Here is a 24,272-nt window from a genome sequence, read left to right as displayed (position 1 = left end):
AAAAATTTGCACGCACCTAGTGTGAAATATATCATAGGAACCTATTTTTTTGTAAAACATCTCTTGAAATTAGGACCTAGCCCCCTATTTATGAGCTAAACCATATTTAATATTTACTATTGTCATTTTGAGATCTATTGTTGATCGTCGCTGAAAGGCTAATTACGAATTTGAAAAATATTATCTATGATAGAGAGCTGACATATTCAATTTTCACCCCATATATAGATTTAAAGAACTCCTATGTAGGAGGGATGTTAAAACGCCCACATCGGAGCTAAGTTTGAAATAGGCGGGCACAAATTATATGCTTAGTCGAGACCATTAGCTTATATAAAGTTAAGTGCCTTTTGCCCCAATCTATTGTGTCTCAATTTTTCGAACAACAAAAGATTGGCTTTGTTACTATTTTCGTGTCATGTCATTTAGGGGGCTGGAAAGTTTGTAAATCGGGGTTTTTGCAGCTAGCTCGAAAATTTGAACGTGTGTATATAAATATGGTTAAAAATCTGAAAGCTGAAACACTTAGACGTACTGAGAAACGCGTGTTGACAACATTTTAAAAAGAAGTTTCAATATGTCTCCTTCAAGCATACTTATCACAGGTAACTTTCTTCAATTTTGTGTTTTTCGCTGACAGTTTTACGAGAGTATGAAATGAGTAGTCTAATTTTTTAGGCATATGTAGAATTGGGCTTTTCCAGAAAAGAATTTTAACCCCCACCGTTGAGGATATTGATTTTCGAAGTATCGAACCCCCTGGATATCCTACTTTATTAGTAAAGACCCACCTGGATATCCACTCTTAAAAATGCTCAACCCCCTAGATATCCTCTCTTTAAAAGATGCTTACCCCTGGATATCGTATTTTTTACTTGAAAAGACACTTTACCCCCTGGATATCCGCTCCCTTGTAGATATTTAATCCCCTGGGTATCCAATTTTGAACAAAAATCGTTAACCCCCTGGATTCCCGATATCCTCGACAGGGGGCGCACGGACTATTTCTGGAAAAGCCCATTTTAGGCTTAAACGCTTACTTCTTGGGATGAATATCTGATAGTGTTTTCTTTTTGGGGCCAGGATTTTCAAGAATTTTGGCCCATTTCGCGTAAATTAGTACTCGCGAAATATTTGAAACCCGGATTTTGGCCAAAACCAAAAGGAAAATGAAAGAAATTGGGTGAAAAGAGGCCGATTCGCGAAATTTTCTCCACGCGAAAAATTTGGATACTCAATTCGAGAAAAAAAGTCCACGCAAAAATTAAGTGGTTAAGGTACTTCTTTCAACTTTGGACTTGAGATTTCCGAAAATCTAAAGGCTCAGATTGTTCTAAATTCCTTCTTATTATCATCTTGGCTAAAAGTTCTATTAAAAGCGTCTTTAACTACAAAAGGATGGATAGATGATGAGGTCGGTGATTAATTCAAAAATCATATCTGTTTCAAGATTCTGATGGCCCCTTTAAATTATCACAATACACGTTTGCTTTTAAAAGAACATCGAACAATTGGAAGTCTTCCTATGTTCTTAAAATTTTCCTAATTTCATAATTTTGAGAGTTTTTTCCCAAAGAAATCGGGTGTTTTAGATTCCGCAAACCTAAAAATGTTCTTAGCTTGTTCTTAATATTTTGGCCATCGATGCTTACTAGAAAAACGTGCACAAAGCTGTCATTATATCATTGGCTTCGACAATAGATTAAATTTGGTTATTTCTATTTTTTATGAATTTAAGGCTTGAAGATTTCTTTTACATAAGTGCTCCCGTTTCATACCAGACACATATTTCATATCAGGACAATGTCTGCCTATTGTCGAATTATGCTGATCTAATAAAAAAAAATGTTTTTGTTTTCCTCTTTCCGACAATTCTAGCTCGATATCCGTGTCAATCCAATGTGAAAAAGCTTGTGAATTAAAATTGACGAGTAAGCAAATGATGTCACTCTTATTTAAAAACAAAACCTTTAAATGTCCTTGCGATCTTCTTAATTCTTAGTTTATCAAACTAAAAATGATACAAAATAATCTTAGGAATTTTTATAAAAAAGAGAGGCTAGTCTGTTTTTAGGTTTATGCCAAATTTTGGCTTCCTGATCAAATAAAACAAGAAGCCGAAACGGCATGAGAGCCCAGCTATAGCAAAAGTCGAATGTTTGTTTGCAATGTGTACACTTTGTACAAAGATTATTCGCATTGGTTGTTACATCGCACCGTTTCTTCCAAAATGTACAGTTGACGCTTTCTAATTCGATCTTCAAGGGGAATTTGATTTTCATCGAATAAGGGAGTTTATCGAATAAGGGAGCGTCGTTTATGAGAATTTCTTATTGACGGAGACTTTAAATTTCATCGAATAAGAGAGCCTATCGAATAATAGAACGTCGAATTAGAGAGCGTCACCTGTATATGAATTGACAAAGCGCTGTATTCTTCGAAAACGGTCTTACAGCACCACAGACAGCGAGATGCTAATGAAAGGCCTGATACTGAATACACCCTCTTCTCACAGACCCACTGGGACCCCTTCCCACTGGAAAAAATTTGCCAAAATATCGTCCCCGGTGGAAAACTCTACCCATTTTTGTGCCCACTGAACATAATCAAATAAAACAATCCTCACTGCAAAATATGATGGTTATTTTCCCCCGTCTTCACTGAACTTTCTGACTTAAAATATAAAGAATTCAAATCCCCAGCCATAAAAATATGGGAATATCAATCCCCATCGAGTTTCAGTCCGTTATCTTTATCCCTGCTGGATGAAAAATTCTAGCAGGTCTGTGAGAAGGGGGTGTTATAATGGGTGTGTTTATTAGGGAAATGTAGAAACGAAAGAAGAGAGGAGAGAGACGCCAAATTCTAGGAGAAACATAAAATAGAAAAATATCCAAAAGTAACAAATTCAACTTCACGATGTAAACACTTCCAGCGCCATTGGGAAAAGGTGGGCGGACAAGGTCATTAAGCTTTACATGCAAATCCACAAAAAGACATTTTTAGAATCAAACTGACAGTCTGTTACAATTAACATCTTTTTACAAATATAGATCATCGCGTGAATTTTGCAGGCTGGTTTTGACTGTTCACGTGCAAAGAGATATAATTCTATTCCCCTTCCTTTTAGGGTAAATTTGGGATAGTTCAGTCATTTTTCATTAAAAAACTTGAAAATGAAAAAAATGTGTACAAGATTATTTAAAGTTATTAAAGTCAATTCCCGCGAAATGTGATTCTTTGGCTTTTAAGGTGGGCACGTGGGATTTGTAGTTTTGACAGACAAAAAAGAGTATCATAGCACATTTTCAAGGGTGATACCTCCGCTTTAAAAAAACTAAGCGACCGTAGTGTAGTGGTAGAGCATCCGGCTAAGGTGCGCAAGATTATGGGTTCAATCAACTGCAGGGTCATACCAAAGACTTCGTAATTAGAACAAAAATGGTGCTTGATAAAAGGGCAAGTGGAGCAATTCAAGAAGAATGAGTGGCACCCTCCCCTACCTTCGGGTGGATAGCTATCGAAAGAGGAACCTCCGGGTCGCCTCCGACTGCGGTTTCAGACTTACTTACTACATTGAGTAACTAGTTCGGAGAACGGGTCGCTCGGGGGCTGTGTAATCAAACGTAGCCACTTAGTATGTTTTTTCTTCATTTGTGAAAAAGTACTTTTTGCACAACGAAAACTTCATCATTTGATCGTGTCAGCAGAGAAATCGAAACCCAAATATTGACACCTGGGGATAAACATTGGTCATGCATGATGTCTAGTAAAAATAACTTATGCCCTCAAAAAAGGGGGAGTAGAGGCGGGCCTGTCTGATTTAAGTATACTATGATCTGATTTTACGAAATGACATAATAGCTACTGCATTTCGAAATGTATGACATAAAGCATGTCTGGGAATTATCAAAGCATATTTGCGTGAATAAACTGGGCCAATATTTGCATTTTTGAAACTTCAAAACAAATCGAAAATTTGGCAAGAAAGAGTTAAAAGGGAAGACTTTCGTGATGTGGTCAAATGGGGGAAGGGACCGTTACATAAACCTATCGGACACAATTTAGTCGACAGAGAACAACAATACATTAAAAAAAACATTATTAAAAATGTCTGAGGACTGGTTTTGCGTGATTTGATTTTTCAGGTTTGATCAAAAGCAGAAACAAAAGAAACTATAGATTGAAATAATTAGCTATGAAAAAATGACTCAATCTTGGTTGACACCATCGAGAAATAACCTTGATTATTTACATCACTGTTTCAGCATACTGTCAGATAATAGAATTGATTCCGTGATATTAACGATTCATTATTACCACAGCTCGATATTTTAACTTGACTTATTAAAAAAATTTGAAATATGAGGCGAATTTTTATTGTGATGAAGCTAATCCAAATATCGATGCACACTGCAATGTTAAAAGTCTGCAAACACTCATGTATTATTTTAGTGGTATAGATACCCGGTGTGATTATAACTTTGACGCTCATCAATTCATCAATTAGGTTTGTGAAACATTTCAAAAGCTTTTTGAGTAACACCGGGTGTTTCAAAAAAAAGTGTACAAATTTGAATTAAGATTTTGAAAAAACTAAAAAATGTTATTTTTACTTTTTATTTACTCAAAAATGACGCTTTTCGAAAGAGAATTTTTTCGAATTTTCTTCACAACTTTTGAACACGTGAAGCAAACTTAAAATATGATGGCTCAAAATCTAAGTTAGCCTTTCTTCTTTCTAATGGTGAAAAAGTTAGATTTATAACAGTTTTAACCTCACTTCAAACTTGCACATTTTTTTCTGAAAAACCCGGTACAATTTTGAAATCTATACTTACATATGAACAAGGAGGTGAAAAGCAAAATGAAGAACATCGTCATCGTTAACCAAACCAAAACCAAAAAATCAAAATAACTTCCACTTGAAATTTTTGAACTCTTGATAAGTTAGTTCAATCTTGTTCTAATAGATTCTAGTGAAAGAAGACAAATCTAGACTATTTGTTAATAGACGATATCGGCTTAACGTGAAAACTCAGATTTGACCTCCGAGAATTGCCCACAATGCTTTGCGCAGAAAAAAGTTCAAGGTGAATTTTTTTCCGCACAAAGCATTGTGAGGAATTCTCGGAGGTCAAATCTGAGTTTTCACGTTAAGCCGATATCGTCTATTTTATTATCTCAAAAGCCAAAAATGACTAATAGATTTTGAAAACCTTATGTTCCATAGTAATTTTTACTTCCCTCTAGAAGATATATGCTTGGGCATTTAAAAAAATGAATTATTTCACTGCTAATTGAGAATCAAAAGGCAAACCCAATGAATCATAACAAACGAAGACTTTGATTCAAATTACAGGACTAATTATTTTTCACTCCAAAACATATAACAGCAACAAGAAAACGAACTAAAACAAGAGAACAAGAATTTAGACCAATTTTTGCCTCCCACCAGGATATAAGATTTTGATGAAGAAAAAAAAAAACATGATAAGAACAACAAAAGAATGCATTATTTTATTTGTTTGTAAATTCACAAATACAATAAAACCATGATTAAAACCTCATAGAAAGGGGCTTTTTATTGATTTGTTAGAATTGATGTACTGATGCTTTACTGAGATACTTTGGAGCCGAGAAGGCTTAAAATCCTATTGTGTCTTAATAAACACTATCAAAACATCGAATCTTATTTTAACGAGATTTTAAAGTCTACCAAATAGATTTATTGTTTTGATGAAAATTCTGACTGTGAAAATCTGGATTGTTATCAAAAATCTAGTTCCTAAAAATAGGATCTAGAAAAAATTACTCAATACACGTATTTTTATAAGAACAAGCTATATAAGCATATAGGGCTATATCGACCAAAATAGTAAGAATACATTAAGAACATGTTAAGGCTTTGCTGGGATAGCCCAATTTCTTTAGAAAATACTCACATTATGGTGAAAATAAGAACATCTTAAAAAACATTTAAAGCTTAAAACTCAAAAAGTTAAGAACATCATAAGGCTTAAAAACTTTTGGATATTCTTATAAAAAAACGGGTATGCTATTCATTAGGAACAATGAAGGAGTCTTATGCTAGAGAAAGATAAATGTTAATTCTGCTCAGGCGTGGGAGCTTGCACTTTAAATTGCCATCATCTTCCTATGGTGCGAATTCCACTCGAAATGCATCCGTGGTTGGAGACCCTTTGAAATAGCCACACTGCCACGGCAACCAGTACCACGACAGATTCAATACACGTTTTTTATAACAACAAACTATATAACAACAATTTCAAGGTTTCCCGCACTCTAAAACACCAAATATCTTAGGAAATCACACAAAAATACTCAAAATATGGTGAAAATAAGTACATTTTGAGAGCATTCTTTTAGGCTCGATAATTTAAGAATATCCCAAGGGTTAAAAAAATTTGGATGATGTTCTTATATAAATTAACTTGTAGCAAGTAATTTGGATAGATTTTTTTAATCACGGCACAAATAGCGACGAAAGATTCTACTTCTGAGGCAAATTAGACCAGATTTAGCCGAAGTATAAATTATTATTGTATTACGCAATTTGTTCACTTTAAGGAATAAAATTTTTAATAGTTAAAAATCCATAACAAAGGCTTTCGTGAGCTACATCACGCGAGAGATTATACAAAGTAAAGATTTTCTGATAAAAAAACAAGATATTATAAATCGATAAATAACTTGTTAAAACCTAAACTTAATTCCTTTTGACCTGCGCTAACCGTTACTATTGGTGTGCGTGATATAATTATGAAAAATTACATATCCCTACACGTCTTTTTTATAAGAACAAACTAAGAACAAACTATATAAGTACATAAAGCTTCGATGGCCAATATGGTAATGACAAGTAAAGAATATTTTAAGGCTTTGGGGACTCGAAAACACCCGATTTCTTAGGAAAATGATAAAAAACATACACAAAATGGTGAATATAAGAACATTTTTAGGCTTAAACCTCAAAAAGCTAAGAACATCCGAAGGCTTCAAAGATTTTGGATGTTCTTATGAAAAACGCGTATCTTTTGCATAAAAAACACTGGTTTTCGTCCACATATGGAAATACTTATCTCAGAGGTTTTCGTGATTCTGTCATTTTTGTGATAATCCCAAAATGTTTTGTTTTATTTGAAATATTTTGATATAACGTCATCATTTTAAGAAATCTTAATAAAATGAGTGTATATCAATAGTCTTTTATCAAGTCCCTTGGTTTTGAAGATGGTATTGAGGCTAAAAGTAGCATTTAGAAAGGGAAAGAATAACTTTGATTTTTAGAGATTATTTTTGTGGAGTTTTGTCAGTAGAACAGAGGATTAAAAGAGCAAAAGAATTTTAGGTTTTAACCTTAGCCAAATAGGTGAAGCGAAATTTCAGTTTAAGCATAAACTTGGTGACAAAAAATATTCTAGCTTGAAATTTAGGAGGGTCTTATAAGGGATCTATTAAATGAAAACGTATTCAGCACTTTTAGTAGCTCAAAAGTAACTTAAAGGCCTCTTAGACTTTTCTATAATCTTCGACTTCTATTGTGTTGCGCAACAGCACAACGGTCCAGACCGGTGTGAAAAATGTAAGTTTTGCGTGATTAAAATAAGACTAAGTGCTACTAGGCTTGCAAGAAGGCGGTTGGAAAATCAGTCACACTTTATCAACAATAAAGTACTTTTTATTGTTTATCAAACATTTTCCCTATTGTTTTCCCCAAGTGTTTTGTAATAACATTAGCTTTGCTAGGTGTCAAGGTTGGATTAGACTATAAAAGTGACCGATGATCAAAATGTGAAAAATCATTTGCTTTAAAAAATATTGAGAGCAGAACTTTTTAAAACAACTTACTAAAACATAGCATTATGTTCAATTATTCTCATTTCTTTGTAATAGTGATTGTGTGTTCCACATTGCTACCATTATGGATTGAAGGGCGTCCATTGGAAACCGCAACCTCCAACGATTGTTCGTACATTGTTCGAAGGTGGGGCGTGGTGTGCAAGAACGGAAAATTTGCAGGTAAGGATAATGCCATTGATATTTATTGACGTTGCTAATTTCTTTCTTCAAGTTGAAGTTTCTTGAAGCTTTCAAATTTACCTATGAAAATAGAATTGGACTTGGAGACCTTTGTTTTGTCTGAGTGACATACGGAAAAAAATTCCACAATATTAGTCTGTAGGTCAGAACAAAAGAGATTTTTGACGGATTTTTCAAATGAAGATTTTTTTCTTTTTCAGTCATTTTTAACAATCAAAATCCGAAATTTACCCATCAGGGGTATATACAAACATGTAAAATTCCATCGACATATACAGTTCCACCCTTTAGTATTCAACCTCTCTATAAATTAATCTTTATTGCACTTGTAGTGAACGCTGGAAGCCTTGAAAGACAGATGAAACAGATGAAGTTGATGTTGAAAGCGTTCCAAAGAAGAACCAAACGAAATATTGCTCAAATGAATACAGAAGAAAAGGATAGTCGAATGGTAATATCATCAACAACTAATCACAGGAAACTTTCAATAAAGTTCCAAAAGCTATGGCTTAACTAAAAAATGAATAGAAATGTGGCAAAGTTGCATTTTGTGCTGGGAAAAAAAACATTTGCATTTTTTACAACTTGTTTTTTTTTTTTAATTTAAAACCATAATTTACCAAGCAGTTTCAATGCTAACTAGTGAACTTTCTAGAATTCCAATCTCAGTTTTTCCACTTTTTATCATCAACCTACCACAGATATCTTACATAAAACAATAAAAAGGGCTTCTTTATCTCTACTGAAATAAAGACGCGAAGATGTACAATCAAGTGACTTTTAGATATCTGTGGACCGGTAATGAAGTTAGATTTCAAATGAAAATCGCTGGATGAGTCTTTTTAGGAAAGCTTTCTTTGTTAACTTTTTCAAGGGATCTTTTTGTTTTTCCATCATCAATGTAAAAGAGTGTTATGTAAATAAGGGAATAAATATATTTAGAGTGTTATTATATTAAGGCGCTACCCACTCAGCATTTTATGGTCAGTGACCAAGGCGTACGGATCAAGCACTTTGGTCGCTAAACACTTTTCTCGTTCTACAAAACGACAGCCTTTGGAGGCTTAATTTATGCAATAATGGCTTGATTTATGCAAAAATTAAGCCACGCGCCTTGTTCGCCGACCATAAGATGCTGAGTGGGTAGCGGCCTTTACAAGTATGAAGGTTAATCAAGAATTTTTCTTGATATTCAACAGGAAGAACAAGACTGTTTCAGAAAATGCTCATTGTGTTATGTTTTCTACAGACTTTTTCCATTTCTATATTCTACGCATACCCGGGGGGCGGTACTCTGGGCGAGAGTGTATCTATCGTTTATAGTTTCGTAGTACACTCTGTGCGCAATATCTGTTTAATAAACAATTTCCCGTACGGAAATCTCTACGATGAAGTATGATTTTTAAAAGGCAACACTTATCTCGTCATCTCCCCTCTCTCCCTCGCACTCTCGCAGTGGTGGCGGTACTAGGTTTGCGAGGTGACGGGTATGTCCGAGCCAAAAATCGAAAATTTATCCTTCGAGAGAAAAAAAATTGACAATCTTAAGACCCTTAGACAGATTTTAAGACCCTTAGACAGATTTTTGTCGATTTTCACTCAATTTTGGTCAACATTTCTGAAAATGGCGACCCTTTGAAAGGGGAAGCTTTCGATTTCCGTGCGATTTAGACCCTTTCAGAGAGTGAATATGTTTTTTGTAACCCTTATAGAGACTTTATCCCCCCTCAGGATTCTACGCATTCTCATTCGCGAGTTTCCACCAAAATCTCGAAATGAAATAGGCTTCTGCTCATCCTCTAGCGAAAAAAGTTTCTTATATAGGAGATATATCTATAGAGGTTTGCGAATCAAACTAGAAATGAAATGATGATCGCCCAATGAAATAAAGGCCCGAAGGGCTAGAAGCGAATCTTTAACCTTTCTCAGACAAGAAAAAGTGTAGCCTTTAAAAAATATGCACCATATTTTTGATGACGGATTGAATCTAGCGATCTCTTTGTTTTCGAGTGATATATTTTTTTAAATCTACTTTCAATCCAGCATTTTGTGTGAAATTCCACGCGGTCCGCGCTAGGCCACGCATTTTAGGTATGATTTAATGGCTTCAAATCCTACATAGGAAATTCACTGCTAGCCCCTTTAAGCTTCTATTTCATCGTGAACGCCCTCAGCAGCCTGACTGACGCAACTAGATGAATAAAGGGAACCGTAAGAATAGTAAGTAATGAATGAGATCTAATTATAGTCCAAAAGGATGTCATCGACACAAAATTAATTAATCAAATGTAATAAGCAAAACTATTATTGTAACTGTAGATCAGGAAGTCTATTTGACGTATAATTAACAGCAATCCCGAAATCCAACAAAGGAAGATATTTGGATGTTGTGTTCCGGAGGGACTTGCAATTGTAAAATCAGGATAAATAGCTATACACGTTTTTTATAACAACATCCAAAATTTTTGAAGCCTAAAAATGTCCTAAACATGTTCTTATTTTCATGACTGTCCGTTTTTCTAAGAAATTTGGTGTTAGAAAGTCTTAAATGTTCCTAACTTGTTCTTAATATTTTGCCAAAGATATTCAATGTGCGTGTTGATTTACGTCGAATGGATACGTATTTGAAAATATTTTTATAAGTTCTGAACAGCCTCCATTTGGCAATGGGACTAATTTGGTGAGACTTTTTATGACGTATATATCCTAGTATATATCCTAAATCGTTTAAATTGATTTAATTAATACGTATCAAAGTAACCTCCGTGCGCTTTTTGGTCAGCCTAAGCTGAGCATTCAAATAGGTAAAATTTTCCACCATCATCATAAGACGGCAAAAAAAAATCCGATTTTCCGATCTCACTTTGATTTCTAAACTTTCTTCCGATCGGGTTAACTTTTTGGGTACTTTTAGCGTGCGTTGTTTTTACAGATCATAATGTAGTTTCAAGATGGCGGATGTGAGATGTGATAAGTCAGTGTTGTACCAAAGTATTTCCAGTGTAAATTTTTTAACTCGGCAAATCAAACACATGATTTTCATCAAGGGGATTCTTTTTCTATATCCTTTGAAGGTTTAAAGCCGTTTGATCAAGTTTTTGTTTATGTTGAATTTTCTGATACTTTTTATTGCTGCTTTTTAATAGTTTTTGCAATACAAACATATTTTTCTTGTTTGCCTCTAGAGGGGAATTGATGGTGTTATAATGTTATTGGGATTTGATAAAGTTTACAAAAGTACAGCTACTGTATGAATTTGATATAAAGACTGGATGCAATCGTGCTTTTTTGGACTTGGACGTGTTTGTGATAAATCGCAAAAAACTGTTTGGTTCCCGTCATTTCTACTTTAAAAAGTGGGAGTCGTTCGGCCGGTCAGTCGAAAATATTTTTCTGTTAAGAAGCAGCTATACATCTTGTTGAAAGGGAATTCGTGTGGACTGATCCGAATTTTAAAATTGAGAAACCGTGGATAAACTGGTTTTCGGTTTACTCTCCATTAGCATGATGCGGCTCTCTATTTCGATTTGAAAACTTTTAAACACAGTGCGTGCAGAGGTCGACAGTGGAAATCCAGCAAAGCAGCGGAAAAGCTTTCCGACTCTCCAGCTCGTAACCGTAAATCAGATGACGGGAACCAAATGATGAGGGTCTTTGGAATTTGATCATTTATATTAATATTAATATATACCTACAGTTCTTGTTGAAATTGATCAAACTATTTTTTACGCAGTTCCGGACGCAGATTGTGTTTTTCTAATCTTTTCTAATCTTGGCGCACATTTTGACTGAATGATGGAATGGAATGAATGGCGATAACAGTTTATAGATATCTCTTATCAGACTTGCCGAAAGCGGGCTGCCGTCAAGTTACACAACATGCTGTGCACACTCTCGTCACAACTTGCACAGCCATAACAAACAGATCAATCTGGTCTTCATTTAACATTGTTTTAAAGTTTAAAAAACACTGCCAGTGCTTGGCACAGAAGAGAGGACTCCCAGTTGAAATTAATTGCTACACCGCTGCCCTGTTGAATTTATTTATTATGGTTGTGTGTTTATTCCGCCAAGGCGGTAAATCAATCGCCCAAATTCATAGACCAATCAAAAGCGAGTTTAAAGCAAAACGGGGGAAAATGAGCTTCCCCGCATAGTTGTGAATTTTAAGTTTTGCTTTCGATTATCATTTGCGACCAGCAAAGTCTTCAAGATGGTTGTGTGCATGTTGTGTAACTTGACGGTTACTAAACTACAAAATTTATTTACCCAGACTGGCCATCCATATAGTACGTACACAGTGAAGGGGGAGAGGGGGTTCAGCAAAAGCGTACATCTATTGTTTAAACAAAGTCATTTCTATTGTTCTCTGCGTACAAGGGGGGAGGGGGTGTCAAATATTTGGAAAATCTTTGCGTACGTACTATATGGACAATGCTAAACAGAAGTATACTTTGAGCTTCTTGTGGGGGGGGGGGGGGGGTTGGAGGAGCTCTCAGGCTTGTTTTACATAATTTTAAATCAAGTTATCAAATGTTTCACATTTTGTACATTATTCAACATATTTAGTCTACTCTGTTTCAGTGCATCTCTTACATCTGTTAACCCACTTATTAAAGCTATCTAGCTAAGCTCTATTGGCTGACCTTCCAGCCTCGGCTGGTTTATTTTTTCTTCACTCTACATCTTTTTTTATTTTTAACAACATCCAAAGTTTTTGAATCCAAAAAATGTCCTTATAACATGTTCCTATTTTCTATTTCACTTGCTAGTCAAACAGAGTCAAATGATATATTTATCATTATCAACACAGTAAGTTTGTTATAGAAATCGCTAGCCTAGAATCCTAATTCCATCGACGTAGTTAAAACAAAGCAAAGTCTAAAACTCGCTTAATCACAAAAAATATGCTGGTCCCAAAAACATTAGCACTCAACATCTCTCCAACAAATGGATGAAGAATCTTTTTTCGCATCTATTGTTTTATTTCCAAAGCGCATGCGTAATTTATCGTTTTTTAAACCGTTAAACTGCGTAATACACAAGGAGGAATAAAATCGCTGAGGTGGCGTCACTTCTACGATCAGGGGTTGGGATGGCTAAATTTGTCGTTCTTTATTGTTTTGAAATCGATTTTTTGTTGTTGCGAATTTGGTCCTTTCTCCCCCTCCCAACCCTTGTCCTAACTCATTTTCTCTAGCATTTCAGCTAAGGAAGAGATAAAAGAATTGTACTCTGTAGTTCAATATCATATCGGCTTTTAAACTCTTCAGCAAGTTCGCCATTATAAAGAGAAGCAGCAAAATTCTTTGCAAACAAGCCAACCAGTAGTAGTGGTTTTTCTATCTCAAAATTGACAAAGTAAGAGCTACGTCGAAAAAAAAACTTACTAAAGATTGAAAATCTATGAAAATTCGAATATTAAGTGACCTTACCTTCAAATTCATGTTCTTTCCTATGTTGATAGTGCAGCTCCCTCGATATCGTTCTTCTCGTTCGTTACATCTGAATATCAGATAAAGTTCGTCTGTGAAATAAGAAAAAAACTTTACGTCATCACTGGTATAGCATGCTTACTCATACTTCATTAAGGCCGGTCTCCCTTTGCGCGCGCTGCGATCGCACTTTTTGGCTTCAATCCCTTTTACTTGGAAAAAAGATTACGTCATAAAAATGTAGCGCACGCCCAAAAAAATAGTTGAACACATTTCAACTTTTTTCAACCGTTACGTCAGATTGCGCCAATGGAGCTGCTTTATTTTTCTTTTGACCAATAGCGTGAATGCTTTGCTCGAAAAAGTGCGATCAAAGCACGCGCAAGTGGAGACCGGCCTTTATTCGTTAACTTGTCCTAGCTAAAGAGCTTTAATCAGTACTGTAAGTTGGATTCATGTCGACATCCTAGGGTGCTCAACTGAAAACCTGAATTCTATGCTTGCCAACAGAAAAACTACCAACATTCTTTTTGTCTTTATTTTCTTTAAACTTACCCTTTTTTTATCCAATTATAAACTACAGTATTAATATCAAAACAGATTACTGCGCATTTGGCTCTGCAGCAATAATAATTATTAGAATTATTACATTAAGCACCTGGGGCTCAAATTCATTATATTAAAAGATACTATAAATGATAATACCTTTCTATTTATTGTATGTATCATCTGATTGAAAAAAGGTTTGGTCAACCGTTTCCCTTTCTTCTATCTCAATTTTTATTCCTGGAAATGAACAAACAGAAGTACATAATGTAAATCGCTTTTAAAGGGTTCTTCCAGTAAATGTTTGGGCGGGGGGTGAAGGGTATATTGTCCGGTAAGGGTAGTGAAAAATCTTCATAATTTGCCCTGTCAGGGGGAGGCTTGCTCTGTTTGGGGGTAACTTTGAATGTCTCCCTCCCCCGAACATCAACTGATGCTTGTTCGGGAGGTTAGACTGCTGTCCGGGAGGTCAAATTTCAGAATATTCGGGGGATAAATTTATAGGAAACTTTATATCTTCCTCTCCCCCCATATTCGAATTTTTTCTGGAAGACCCAAAATGCATCTTGAATGCACAAGTATCATATACTTTTTAGCCACTCCTGGCATAATTGCAAGAGAATTGCACCCATGGTCCAACACTTGATTTCCCCTCAAAATAATTCCACCTTTTTGTTTTATAGCCTCAAAACATAAAAGTTGAAGACATTGCACCTGTACAGTTTATATTTTATCATGTTCTGGATTTTATAGTCTACACAATAGACAGATCCAGGCTTTTAGGCCTTACTCTTGGTCTATAGGCACTGCTATAGGCGGCTTCTAGTGACCCCCACCGGGAATTGCTTATTAATAGGTTTAAACATAATAGACAACATTCACAAAAGATGTTTATCAATAGAGATTTCAAATAAAAGAATGTTTAAAACACAGTTGATTGACTTAGGTTTCGAAACTCTATTGTTTCATTAAAACCTCAGTGTGCATGCGATTAATCTGGAGAATTTCAATATTCAAAACAAGAGCAGTGCTCATAGCCCGAAGAGAAGGAGTTTTACGCTCGAAACGAAGGAAGATATGACGTAGCCTAGGATTTTATAGACCAGAATATGTTTTTAAGGCAAGAATGAAACTTTCTACAAGTTTTTTTATAGGAACGTCCAAAATTTTAGAAGCCTTCAGATATTCTTTGCTTTATTATGCTAAGGGCTGAAATTTTCAAGATATTTTGCACAATACTTTTATGTACTCAACTATAGTTGCTGTACGTTTTAATAGTTTGCAGAAAAAGAAGACTCGAGACCTCTAATAAACGAACCCGTTAACAGTTTAAACTCATTGAAAAGCTACTTTTGAAAACTCAAATATTGAAAAATATTTTCATTTTAGTTTGGACGTCAAGAACTCTATATGGAAAAACTCAAGAGATTTTATACAAAACTCAATAGCATATTTTATTCTCTACAATTTTATAAGTCTAAAAGCAAAAACTAAGGCCAAAAAATAATGTTTAAAATTTTAATTAGTCTACTTTTCACAAAATAAAAAAAACGAGAGGAAATACAAAAAACGCACTAAAACAATTTAATATGATATCAGTCAAAAATAATCATTTACCTAATAATTTAAAATCATAATTTCTTCATAATATTTTAAATATTTTAAACAATCTCCGATTACAATATTTTAGTCAAAAGCAAAGATTATACAGTAAGTAAAATTTATAAGACCAAAATCCGCTTTTGAACAGATAGGAAATGAAATTACACGTTTTTTTTGTTAATATAAGAACAAACTTTATAAGAACATAAGGCTTCGATAGCCAAAATATTAAGAACAAGTTAAGAACATTTTGAGGCTTTATGGACAATAAAACACCCGATTTCATAGGAAAATTTAAAAAATACCCACAAAATGGTGAAAATAAAAACATTTTAAGGTTTAAAACTCAAAAGTTAAGAAGAACCGAAGGCTCCTTCTGTCCTTATAAAAAAACGTGTAATTGGGCTTAACTACACCAGCAAAATTGTTATTTTTTATTGATTCTACTGAGAGAACTTATGTTAGCAAAAGTTTTATGATGGACTAGGTAACGTACTAGGAAAATGATGGTTCTTTCATTTCAATACAAAATAGATTTTCTTTTAGATGTCAATAGTTTTCAAGGCTGACAATTTAGTAATAAAAAATTTCGGCTATTCATGATAAACTAATAAACATAGTGTAGCTAAGTAAGTGCATGCTGCAAAAACTTAAGTCAATCACTTAATTACAAACTGTAAATTTCTTTTGTCAGACAATGCATTAGCATAAGTATTTTAAAAAACTGTCATTTTTAATAAGATTACTGTGAATTTGCACGAGTGGGTGTCAACATGGATGCAATTTTCTAATAAAAATATCAAGTTAGAACTCATTCCAGCTGACATTAAGAAATAATGTATTGCAAAAATAAAAAGAAAATGTCTCTTTTTTAAATATTTGTGGGGGAGGCTTTATGTCAGCAACAAAAAGTTCAAAGTAGAAAGACATTGTCAGCAAACTGAATAAAATGATGGTTAAATCAAATATTTTAAAACGATGTTTGCATTGTCAAACAAAAACTTTCAATGTTGACTTTTTGTCAAGTCTAATGATAATAAAAGCAAAAAAGATACATTTTTATATATAAACACAGCATAGAAAAAAATATTTTCCTCTTAACATAAGCGGGAGGAGATCTTACATGAAAGGATATCTCGTGATATAAACATTTCAAGATAATATTGAAACTATGTTGCAACAAATTTCTTAAATAAGGTATTTGATGAAAGATTTAAAAATTTTGATTTCAATATTTGATTGTTTTTAAGATGATATTAATTTGAGCGAAAAAAGAAATCACAAGAATGAAAAGAATGTATTACCATTCACATTTATAGAAAAGAGAACTAAATTCCAATATACCATGGAATGAAAAATTGAACAGATTTTTTTAAGAGTGACCAACCCCCTTTGAGAAATAAATTCAATAATTAAAAAATATATATCCGAAAACTCTATAAACAAGTACAGACAAGTTGATTCTAATAAAAATAAATAAAACATTTTGGAGGTTATTAAGGAGTCTTTATCATTGTTTTCATTTTAAAATCGAATATCCCTCAAAAAGAGCCTGTCATAACAAAGAATTGATATTATAAGGCGACCATCTTTAGACTGCAAAAGAAAAACAGAAAATAAGGCTCATTAAAGAAAATTGAATGAATCTCAATTATTTTTAAAAAATCTTGTATTTGATTTGAAGTCTAAAGGTCACTCACGAAAGAATCTTATCTGTAGCTCATTCAAGTTTTGCTAAAAAGTTTAACTCTGTGATTGATGTCAAAATTGATAAAATAAAAAATAGAAACTTTGTTAAAGAAAAATTGCAAAATAGAAAAGATATGTCAAAAACCTAAAAAAATCAACTCTCATAAAAGAAAATCTTTTTAAAATCAATAAATGATTAACATTAGCCCACTATTCACATGCTTCTATTTGAAAAAACGTCAATACTTCAAGACAAAAAAGGGACACTCAAAAACTCATAAAGTAGTATAACAGAAAAATTAAGCTGAACTTGGATCTTCTTGAATGTATCTCAAAATCATTAAAAATGGAAATCTTTCAAATCTTATTAGTTAAATTGAAGGAAAACTCAAAAAGTACACCAAATATGCTACCTAGGTTAATATATTATGTAAAAATTTTAAGTAGAATTCCTAAGAAAATTATTTCCCTCTGGGTTTGAGGACAAGTGATTGGTCCCACATTTCATCCTCATCCATGTGATCTTCATACTCATTAAAAAAGTCCAAAATTTTCTCATTTTTCTCGTAATCATATAAACCTTCTTTGAATCGCCTCACACTATCCAATATATTAAATTGTTGCCATCGTTTAACAAAGTTAATTTTACCATCTGGGAGCTCATGCTTATTCCCAAGATGGACAAATGTGATATCAGTTAAAATAAGACCCAAATATGGGATACATGGTAATTTAGCTCCTGCTAATGCTTCCCTATAAAGTTTGAAACCAGAAGAACTTTCAATGAGTTTTGAGTCTTCAAGTAAGAGTTCAGTGTATTGTTTAGGCCATTCTAGCCTTCGTATTGGAGTAGAGTCAAGCGCAGAGAGGATGGCCAGGAAGGAACTAAAATTATTTAGTCTTTTCAGTATCCTCATAATTTTCAAAAATTTCTTATACATTTTCTCACGTTCTGCTTGTCTGGTTTCTTTCAAGATTAAGGTTCGAACCCAGAATGACATACTGTTGAAATGACCAATGAATCTGCTTAGGTTAGGACTGAATGTCTCACTTTGTTCTTTTCCCCAGCGCAAAACTTCTGGAAGTTCAATTTTCCTGAAATAATCTGCATCAAGTAGACACATTTGTTGAGATAACTCAAAACTTTTAAATTCGAAAATTTCAGCAGTGCTCTCTACAGGTTGATAAGATGGTAAATGATTTTGTTGAAGCTTTATACAGTATCCAACAAGTTTGTCGCGTAAATTTTTACCAAGCTGCAACTCTCCAGTATTCAGTAATCTATGAACCTGTGATCTTAATTGATCAAATAAAGATTTATCTAGTTCCTCAAACATTTCATCAAAAACTTGTACAAGCAACTTCAAAACCTTCATTGAGATACTTGAATTCAATTTCCCTTTTGTCTGGAATCGATTAGCTCTGTAAAGCAGTTTACAGATCAATTCAGCAGGTGAAATAAATGTCCGGTAGGTGGCAAGAAAAGCTTTATAAAACACATCATCAGAATCAACTTGAGTTGCAAAAACAACCAGAGCATCAACAGTTCCACCACACAGCATTGGGTACTTCTTTTCAACTTCCTTCTTGTACAACAACAAGTGTGAAACATCTTTACAATCAAGAGCTGGTACGTTATCCTCCTCATAAGTCATGGTGGATTCTCGACGACTATTTCTTTGTTTTCTTTCTCTGATAACTTGGCTTGACTTGAAATGAGACACATCCTCCTCTACACTACCTACACTACCTCGATGGTCATAAAACCGTCGTTTTGGAGGTAACTTAGGTAGTCCATCTCCGCGAACGAGCTCATCAACATTGTTTACATTTGGTAAAGTTCCAAATGCATTCAGATTATCATACATTGAGGATGGACGGTCATTGTAATAATCGCCAACAATTTGAAGATAATTTTCATTGTTATGTTTCTGCTTCTTTCTGGGTAATTCAGGTGCGATATCTTCAAGTTCATTGCTAGGTGATAAAAGATCATCATCTGCACCACCATTAAATAATGAAACTCTACTTTGCGCAAGTGCTTCATAATTTTGTGAGAAGCTATGGACTTTACGAATTGTCTCAGTTGTTACTCCAGCTTCATTCATTTCTTGTTGTGAACCAATAGTTGTGTCACCATCAAAGAATTGACTGCTACCAAATTTCATTGGACTAGGACTACCTATAGACCCTGATGAAACTGTAGATAATGATGATTTGCTTCCCAGGTTTCCGCTGAATGCAGGAGAGAAATCGGGATGTGCGTTCATATGTGACTGAGGTCTTTGAGGAGGTTCCTTGATAACAGGAGAACTGGCCTCCCCTGGATGACTGATAGATTTCCTGATGGAGGGACCATTTGCATTTCCATAATAGCTTCGATTATCATTCGGTAGAGGTGGTTTAGGAGGGGCGTTAACAATAGGTGATGAAGTGATACAATCATCTAGTATTTCAGTTTCAGGAATATTGTCTAAATCGTCAAGTGAATTATTGCTTGAATGATGACTGAATGAACTGAATTTCAAAAGTTCTGCATTCAATGAAAATTTCTTTATTAATGGCAGGACTTCATCATACAAAAGTTGAAGTGATAACGAAACAGCGTCCGCAGCTTTTAATGCAGAGATTTCATCGACTCTGACATGAAGATATGAATCAAATAAAACATCATCAGAAATTCGTACTAAAAAAGTTATACTTCGATGTAATTTTTCCTTCAACATAGGGACTTCTGAACTGTCCGTGTCAAGTGACGGCATACGAGAAAGAGATTTAATACATTTATCAATAATTTCTTCAGCATTAATTATGCTCTCCAAAACAGCTGTGGCTGTTCCTGGAAGTTTTTGAATAAATCCTTTTTTCAATATAACTTTGTAATAAATCAATGCACTCTTCACATCCTTCTGAATCTTTAAAAGTTTAGTTTCCTCAGTCTCTTTTCTGTCATCAGCAGTTTTCGCACCATTAGTTGCAATAGTTGAAGAAGGTGTTTTTGGAGTTTTCGGTGGCTGTAGGGTTTGACTTTTTCCGATCTCTGGACCAGAGTCTTTCTCATCTACAGCATGGGATGGAACTTTGGGAAGTGTACTGCGTGACTTGGCAATTCTCTTCAGAAAAGTTTGCATACGTTTAGCTTTACTATCGATATGATCTCCATCACGAGTTAAAGTTGCTGTCTTTGAGTCAACTTTGGAAGTCATTTTCAAACAAATTTATAAAACCTCCCAGTAAACCAAAAGAAGCTTCTCACAACATCATAAATAAGCTGAATAGAATTGAACCTTTTACATCACTTTTCTTCTTTGATTTTGATGAGACAGCAAACACAACTGATTGAACATTTCACTTTCATCTGACTGCTATGCCAACTTCTCGTAATAGTAGGCTACTTCAAGACGTTTCTTAGTGTAACTTCACCGCCTTTTTAGAACAAATTTTTTTCCGTGAGCTGCAACTTTAAGACGTATGTTTAGTTTCTCCCACCGGTAATTTCCCGGGAGAAAGATCGGGTAGGTTATCCTGCGGATATCCTGCATATCGCTAGCGATTTTGAATGAAATGAAAATTGAAATTGCATTTTTGCATTTGTGTGTGCTCTGCGCGCAAAAATAATCAAAAACTACTACAGGTTGTTAAAGCTAGGAGCCATCTTTTACTTAGCTTCATACGTGCACTTTCAAGCGTCCTCTAAGTTTTCACGTGACGCGTACGCTCTAAATTTTCACATGGACGTATACCGTCCGAATTAATTTCCTATAGCATAAAGAAGTCGAATATCAAAGAAATATGCAATGTTAATTGTTATTGTCTACTATAGGTAATGAATCAACGGATCCTGCACTAATGTACTTCCCAGTTTTCTCAAAGGTAACAAACCGAGTGGGAATTGAATCCACGACCTCCCACTTGCCGCCGGGCGATTGCTCTCCCAACTGTGCTATTACACTAGTTCGTAGTAGACGAGGGGAGTGACGTGCTCAATGGAATTGCTACGAACAGAGACACAGCCTATTGTCTGCTAATGACCGATAAATATGAGATGCAATTTAGTACACAATTCAGTACATGTGTATCATACACTCCTTTTACAACACCTATTTTCTTACTTAGGAAAACGAAAAAGGAAAACTCGCAAAACAGCACCCTGAGTATCAGAGATTGAGAATATTTCAACCTCTGAAGACCAATAATAGAAGTTTTATTGCGCATGTGTCAATCTAATCACTGTAGAAAGAATTAAAGATGAAGAGAAAATATTACCATATTAATGTCTAGCAGACTTCATCAGTATGCAGTTTACTATTTATGAATTCCTCAATAACCTCCAACGTCCAAGTGTAATTGAAATGAGTTTCTTTTGAAAGAAGTCTTTTACATGATCCCCAAATGTACAGTAATTACTAAAATTGAAATCAAACAAAGCTTCTAACGATGTTGAGGCCGAATTCCTTAAATCATTGAACAGTCCAGTTATGTTAGAATTAATTCATCGCTTAGCGTCTAACCTATGGGAAACCATAACATGGGGAAACTCAAAGCTCCGCACCCTGTGGAAAGGTAAAGGATCGAAAAACGACCCTGCCAAATATCGTGGCCTTTGTATCGGTTCCACTGTGTGCAAACTTGTTGTCAACATTATTCTAGACAGTTTGCGCCCATGGTATGCAGTTCAGCTATCCGAAGAGCAAAACGGTTTTCGAAAGGATCGAGTGATGGCATTTATTCGATTAAGAGAGTCCAGGAGATTACTCATAGTAAGAAGCAGCGTCTCTACCTTCTTTTCATTGATCTAACCGCCCCCCTTTGACCACATTCCCAGAAAGTGGCTCTTTGATTCAATTAAACTGCATTTTACGGAAAACAACCCACCTCAACTTCTAAATATCCTCGAGAAATGATGCGAGAACACAAGTTTAACATTCGAAGGTGAAACCTTCCAAACAACGTCTGGAGTTCGACAAGGCGGTCCCGAAAGTCCTTTCTTGTTTAATTTGTTCATAGACTTTGTTATGCGTATTTTTATTGAATTTTCTTTGATCGTAAGTATCGAATTAACCCGTTTAGTTTTACAAGGGAAGAAAGATACACATTAAGGAGCCAACACACTGATTTGAATGGCTCCTCTGATTTTGCCTGGTGCAGGTATGCAGACGATCTAGTTTTATTTCTCGTCAACCTGGTCAGTCTTTAAGATACCGCCAACCTGTTAGATAAGGTGTTCCAAGATTTTGGCCTCACTATCAACAAAAGTAAAGCTGAAACAATGGTTTTTAATCACAACATCTTAGGAGTTGATGAATATCCAAAGTCAATTGTGTCTATTAACGATACACCCCTTAACAATGTTCCGAAATTCAAATATCTCGGCTGCTATATCGATTACCTTGACCCCAACACTTGGAGACGCGGAAATCAATCACAGAATCCAAATGGCAAGTGTCAAGTTCTCTCAAATGTCAAATCTACTCCAAAATTTCCACATCAATTTAAAAACTCGTGTAAAGTTTATGAATAGCTTTATACGTAGCAGATTAACCTACTCGTGCCAGGACTGTAACATAAACCAAAAATTGAAATGTCACTTTAATTGAATCGAAATAATAGACAAAGACAGACTTTATGTTATGATTCTCTATCACTGACTCTTTTTAAAAAGCATTGATGACATTTTTGAGTCGTGTTTTCAACGACGGGAATAAAAATATAAACTTTGAACTTCATGCAAGATCTTGGATGGTCGTCATGTTTACTTTTCTCGGCGTTGATTGCACGCTGAATAGAATCTGGATTGGTCGGCACAGCGTCGATATATTATTTTGACCTGTGCTTTTCACCGTAAAATAGAGGAAATATTTCCCCTGAAAATTTTCCGAATTTAAAAATGATAATGTTCGGGGTGGGATTTCTTGGCTGAAAATATAAAAGACTCGAAAATACCCATTTCCCAGGCCTGGTATTTTTCAGTGTGTATAATGGTCAGGCGGAATTTGTTCGTTTGAGACTTGTTAGAGACTTGATGTTCTACCCGAAAATGAAAATTTCACAGACGGGGAAGTTTTTGGGGTGTAAAATTGCCATTTCCCTAGCTTGTGTTATTACGTGAAATACAGAAAGAGAACAGAAGACGCCCTATCCAGGACAGCATTTACTATCCAAGGATCACTGCGCTTACCCGAATCTATTAGCGAGATTATGTATCTGGAACTCTCTACGGCTACGGCTAAAGTGGCGAGGGAAATGGCGAGTAAGGCAAGTAATGGCGGGTGAAAGCAAGTTCGATATTTGACGTACGGCATTATGTCGACTTTGCTTATACGGTGTTTTGGTGTTTTTCCCGTACAGAGCATATAGTAGACAACGACATGTCGCCTTTGTTGACGACCCGTACAGGCAGCCCCGCAACCGTAGCCGTAGAATATCTCCGACACATAATCTCGCTATTAACTCATGCTAGCAACACACAAAGCTGATGGTGTATAGTTATTATACTTGAACGACTCGGGAGGACAGTGCATCCTCACATGGTCGAACCTGACAAGTATAAGAGCAACCACACCACAGAGTCAACCATATCTACCCACACTCTTGTATCAGAGCATGGTAACTTATTCGCCTCACATGGCATAGGTTGACCCCGGGCGAAGGTACGTTCACTTGCTAGGGCTGGTCTCCACTTTCGCGCGAAAATTAGCGAAAACTTTTTGTAAATCGTTTTTGCATGCAGAAAAGATTACGTCATTAAAAATTTTCGAGCAAAATAATAAAAAGTTGAAAGAAGTTCAACATTTTTAAACCGTTACGTCAGATTTGACCAATGGAATTGTTTCATCTTTAAACCGACCAATGACCTTACAAAAACGTTAAAAATTTTTTCTCTCATTTCGCACGAAAGTAGAGATCGGCCTTAAGTGAATAACAGCGCTGAGTGGC

The 24,272-nt window shown here is 35.0% G+C and overlaps 4 protein-coding genes across 5 annotated transcripts in view; 2 read left to right on the top strand and 2 right to left on the bottom strand.

The window, feature by feature from the left end:
- The window catches only part of LOC136798486 (uncharacterized), a 38,193-nt gene extending 30,233 nt beyond the window's left edge, over positions 1–7,960 (bottom strand). The window contains exon 1 of one of the 2 annotated variants that reach the window (XM_067055108.1): positions 7,873–7,960. In XM_067055108.1, the coding sequence (XP_066911209.1) occupies positions 7,873–7,885 (13 nt within the window). In that variant the 5' untranslated portion in view covers positions 7,886–7,960. Of the gene's footprint in view, positions 1–4,841; positions 4,973–7,872 lie in introns of those variants that run through there. The other variant, XM_067055107.1, reaches the window with a different exon arrangement.
- The window catches only part of LOC136798491 (DIS3-like exonuclease 2), a 426,120-nt gene that overhangs the window by 284,269 nt on the left and 117,579 nt on the right, over positions 1–24,272 (top strand). The gene's annotated exons all lie outside the window — the stretch shown is intronic.
- On the top strand, positions 506–9,287 carry LOC136798526 (uncharacterized). Its single transcript, XM_067055157.1, has 3 exons — positions 506–605; positions 7,918–8,043; positions 8,397–9,287. Exons 1-3 carry the CDS (start codon positions 578–580, stop codon positions 8,579–8,581), a joined length of 339 nt encoding a protein of 112 aa, XP_066911258.1. The 5' UTR covers positions 506–577; the 3' UTR covers positions 8,582–9,287.
- On the bottom strand, positions 16,984–20,724 carry LOC136798487 (rap guanine nucleotide exchange factor 1-like). Its single transcript, XM_067055109.1, has one exon. The coding sequence runs from the start codon at positions 20,540–20,542 to the stop codon at positions 17,798–17,800; it is 2,745 nt and encodes a 914-aa protein (XP_066911210.1). The 5' UTR covers positions 20,543–20,724; the 3' UTR covers positions 16,984–17,797.

This window comes from Clytia hemisphaerica, unplaced genomic scaffold, assembly GCF_902728285.1.
Source record: "Clytia hemisphaerica strain Z4C2 unplaced genomic scaffold, Clytia hemisphaerica genome assembly, whole genome shotgun sequence".
NCBI classification, from domain to species: Eukaryota; Metazoa; Cnidaria; class Hydrozoa; order Leptothecata; family Clytiidae; genus Clytia; species Clytia hemisphaerica.
This window is presented reverse-complemented; position numbering and strand designations above follow the sequence as displayed.

Coding starts and splice junctions, on each gene's coding strand:
- LOC136798526 (XM_067055157.1), top strand. CDS start 578: ATGTCTCCTTCAAGCATACTTATCACAG. Junction 606..7,917: donor TTCAAGCATACTTATCACAG/GTAACTTTCTTC, acceptor TCTTTGTAATAG/TGATTGTGTGTTCCACATTG. Junction 8,044..8,396: donor CAAGAACGGAAAATTTGCAG/GTAAGGATAATG, acceptor TTGCACTTGTAG/TGAACGCTGGAAGCCTTGAA.
- LOC136798487 (XM_067055109.1), bottom strand. CDS start 20,542: ATGACTTCCAAAGTTGACTCAAAGACAGCAACTTTAACTCGTGATGGA.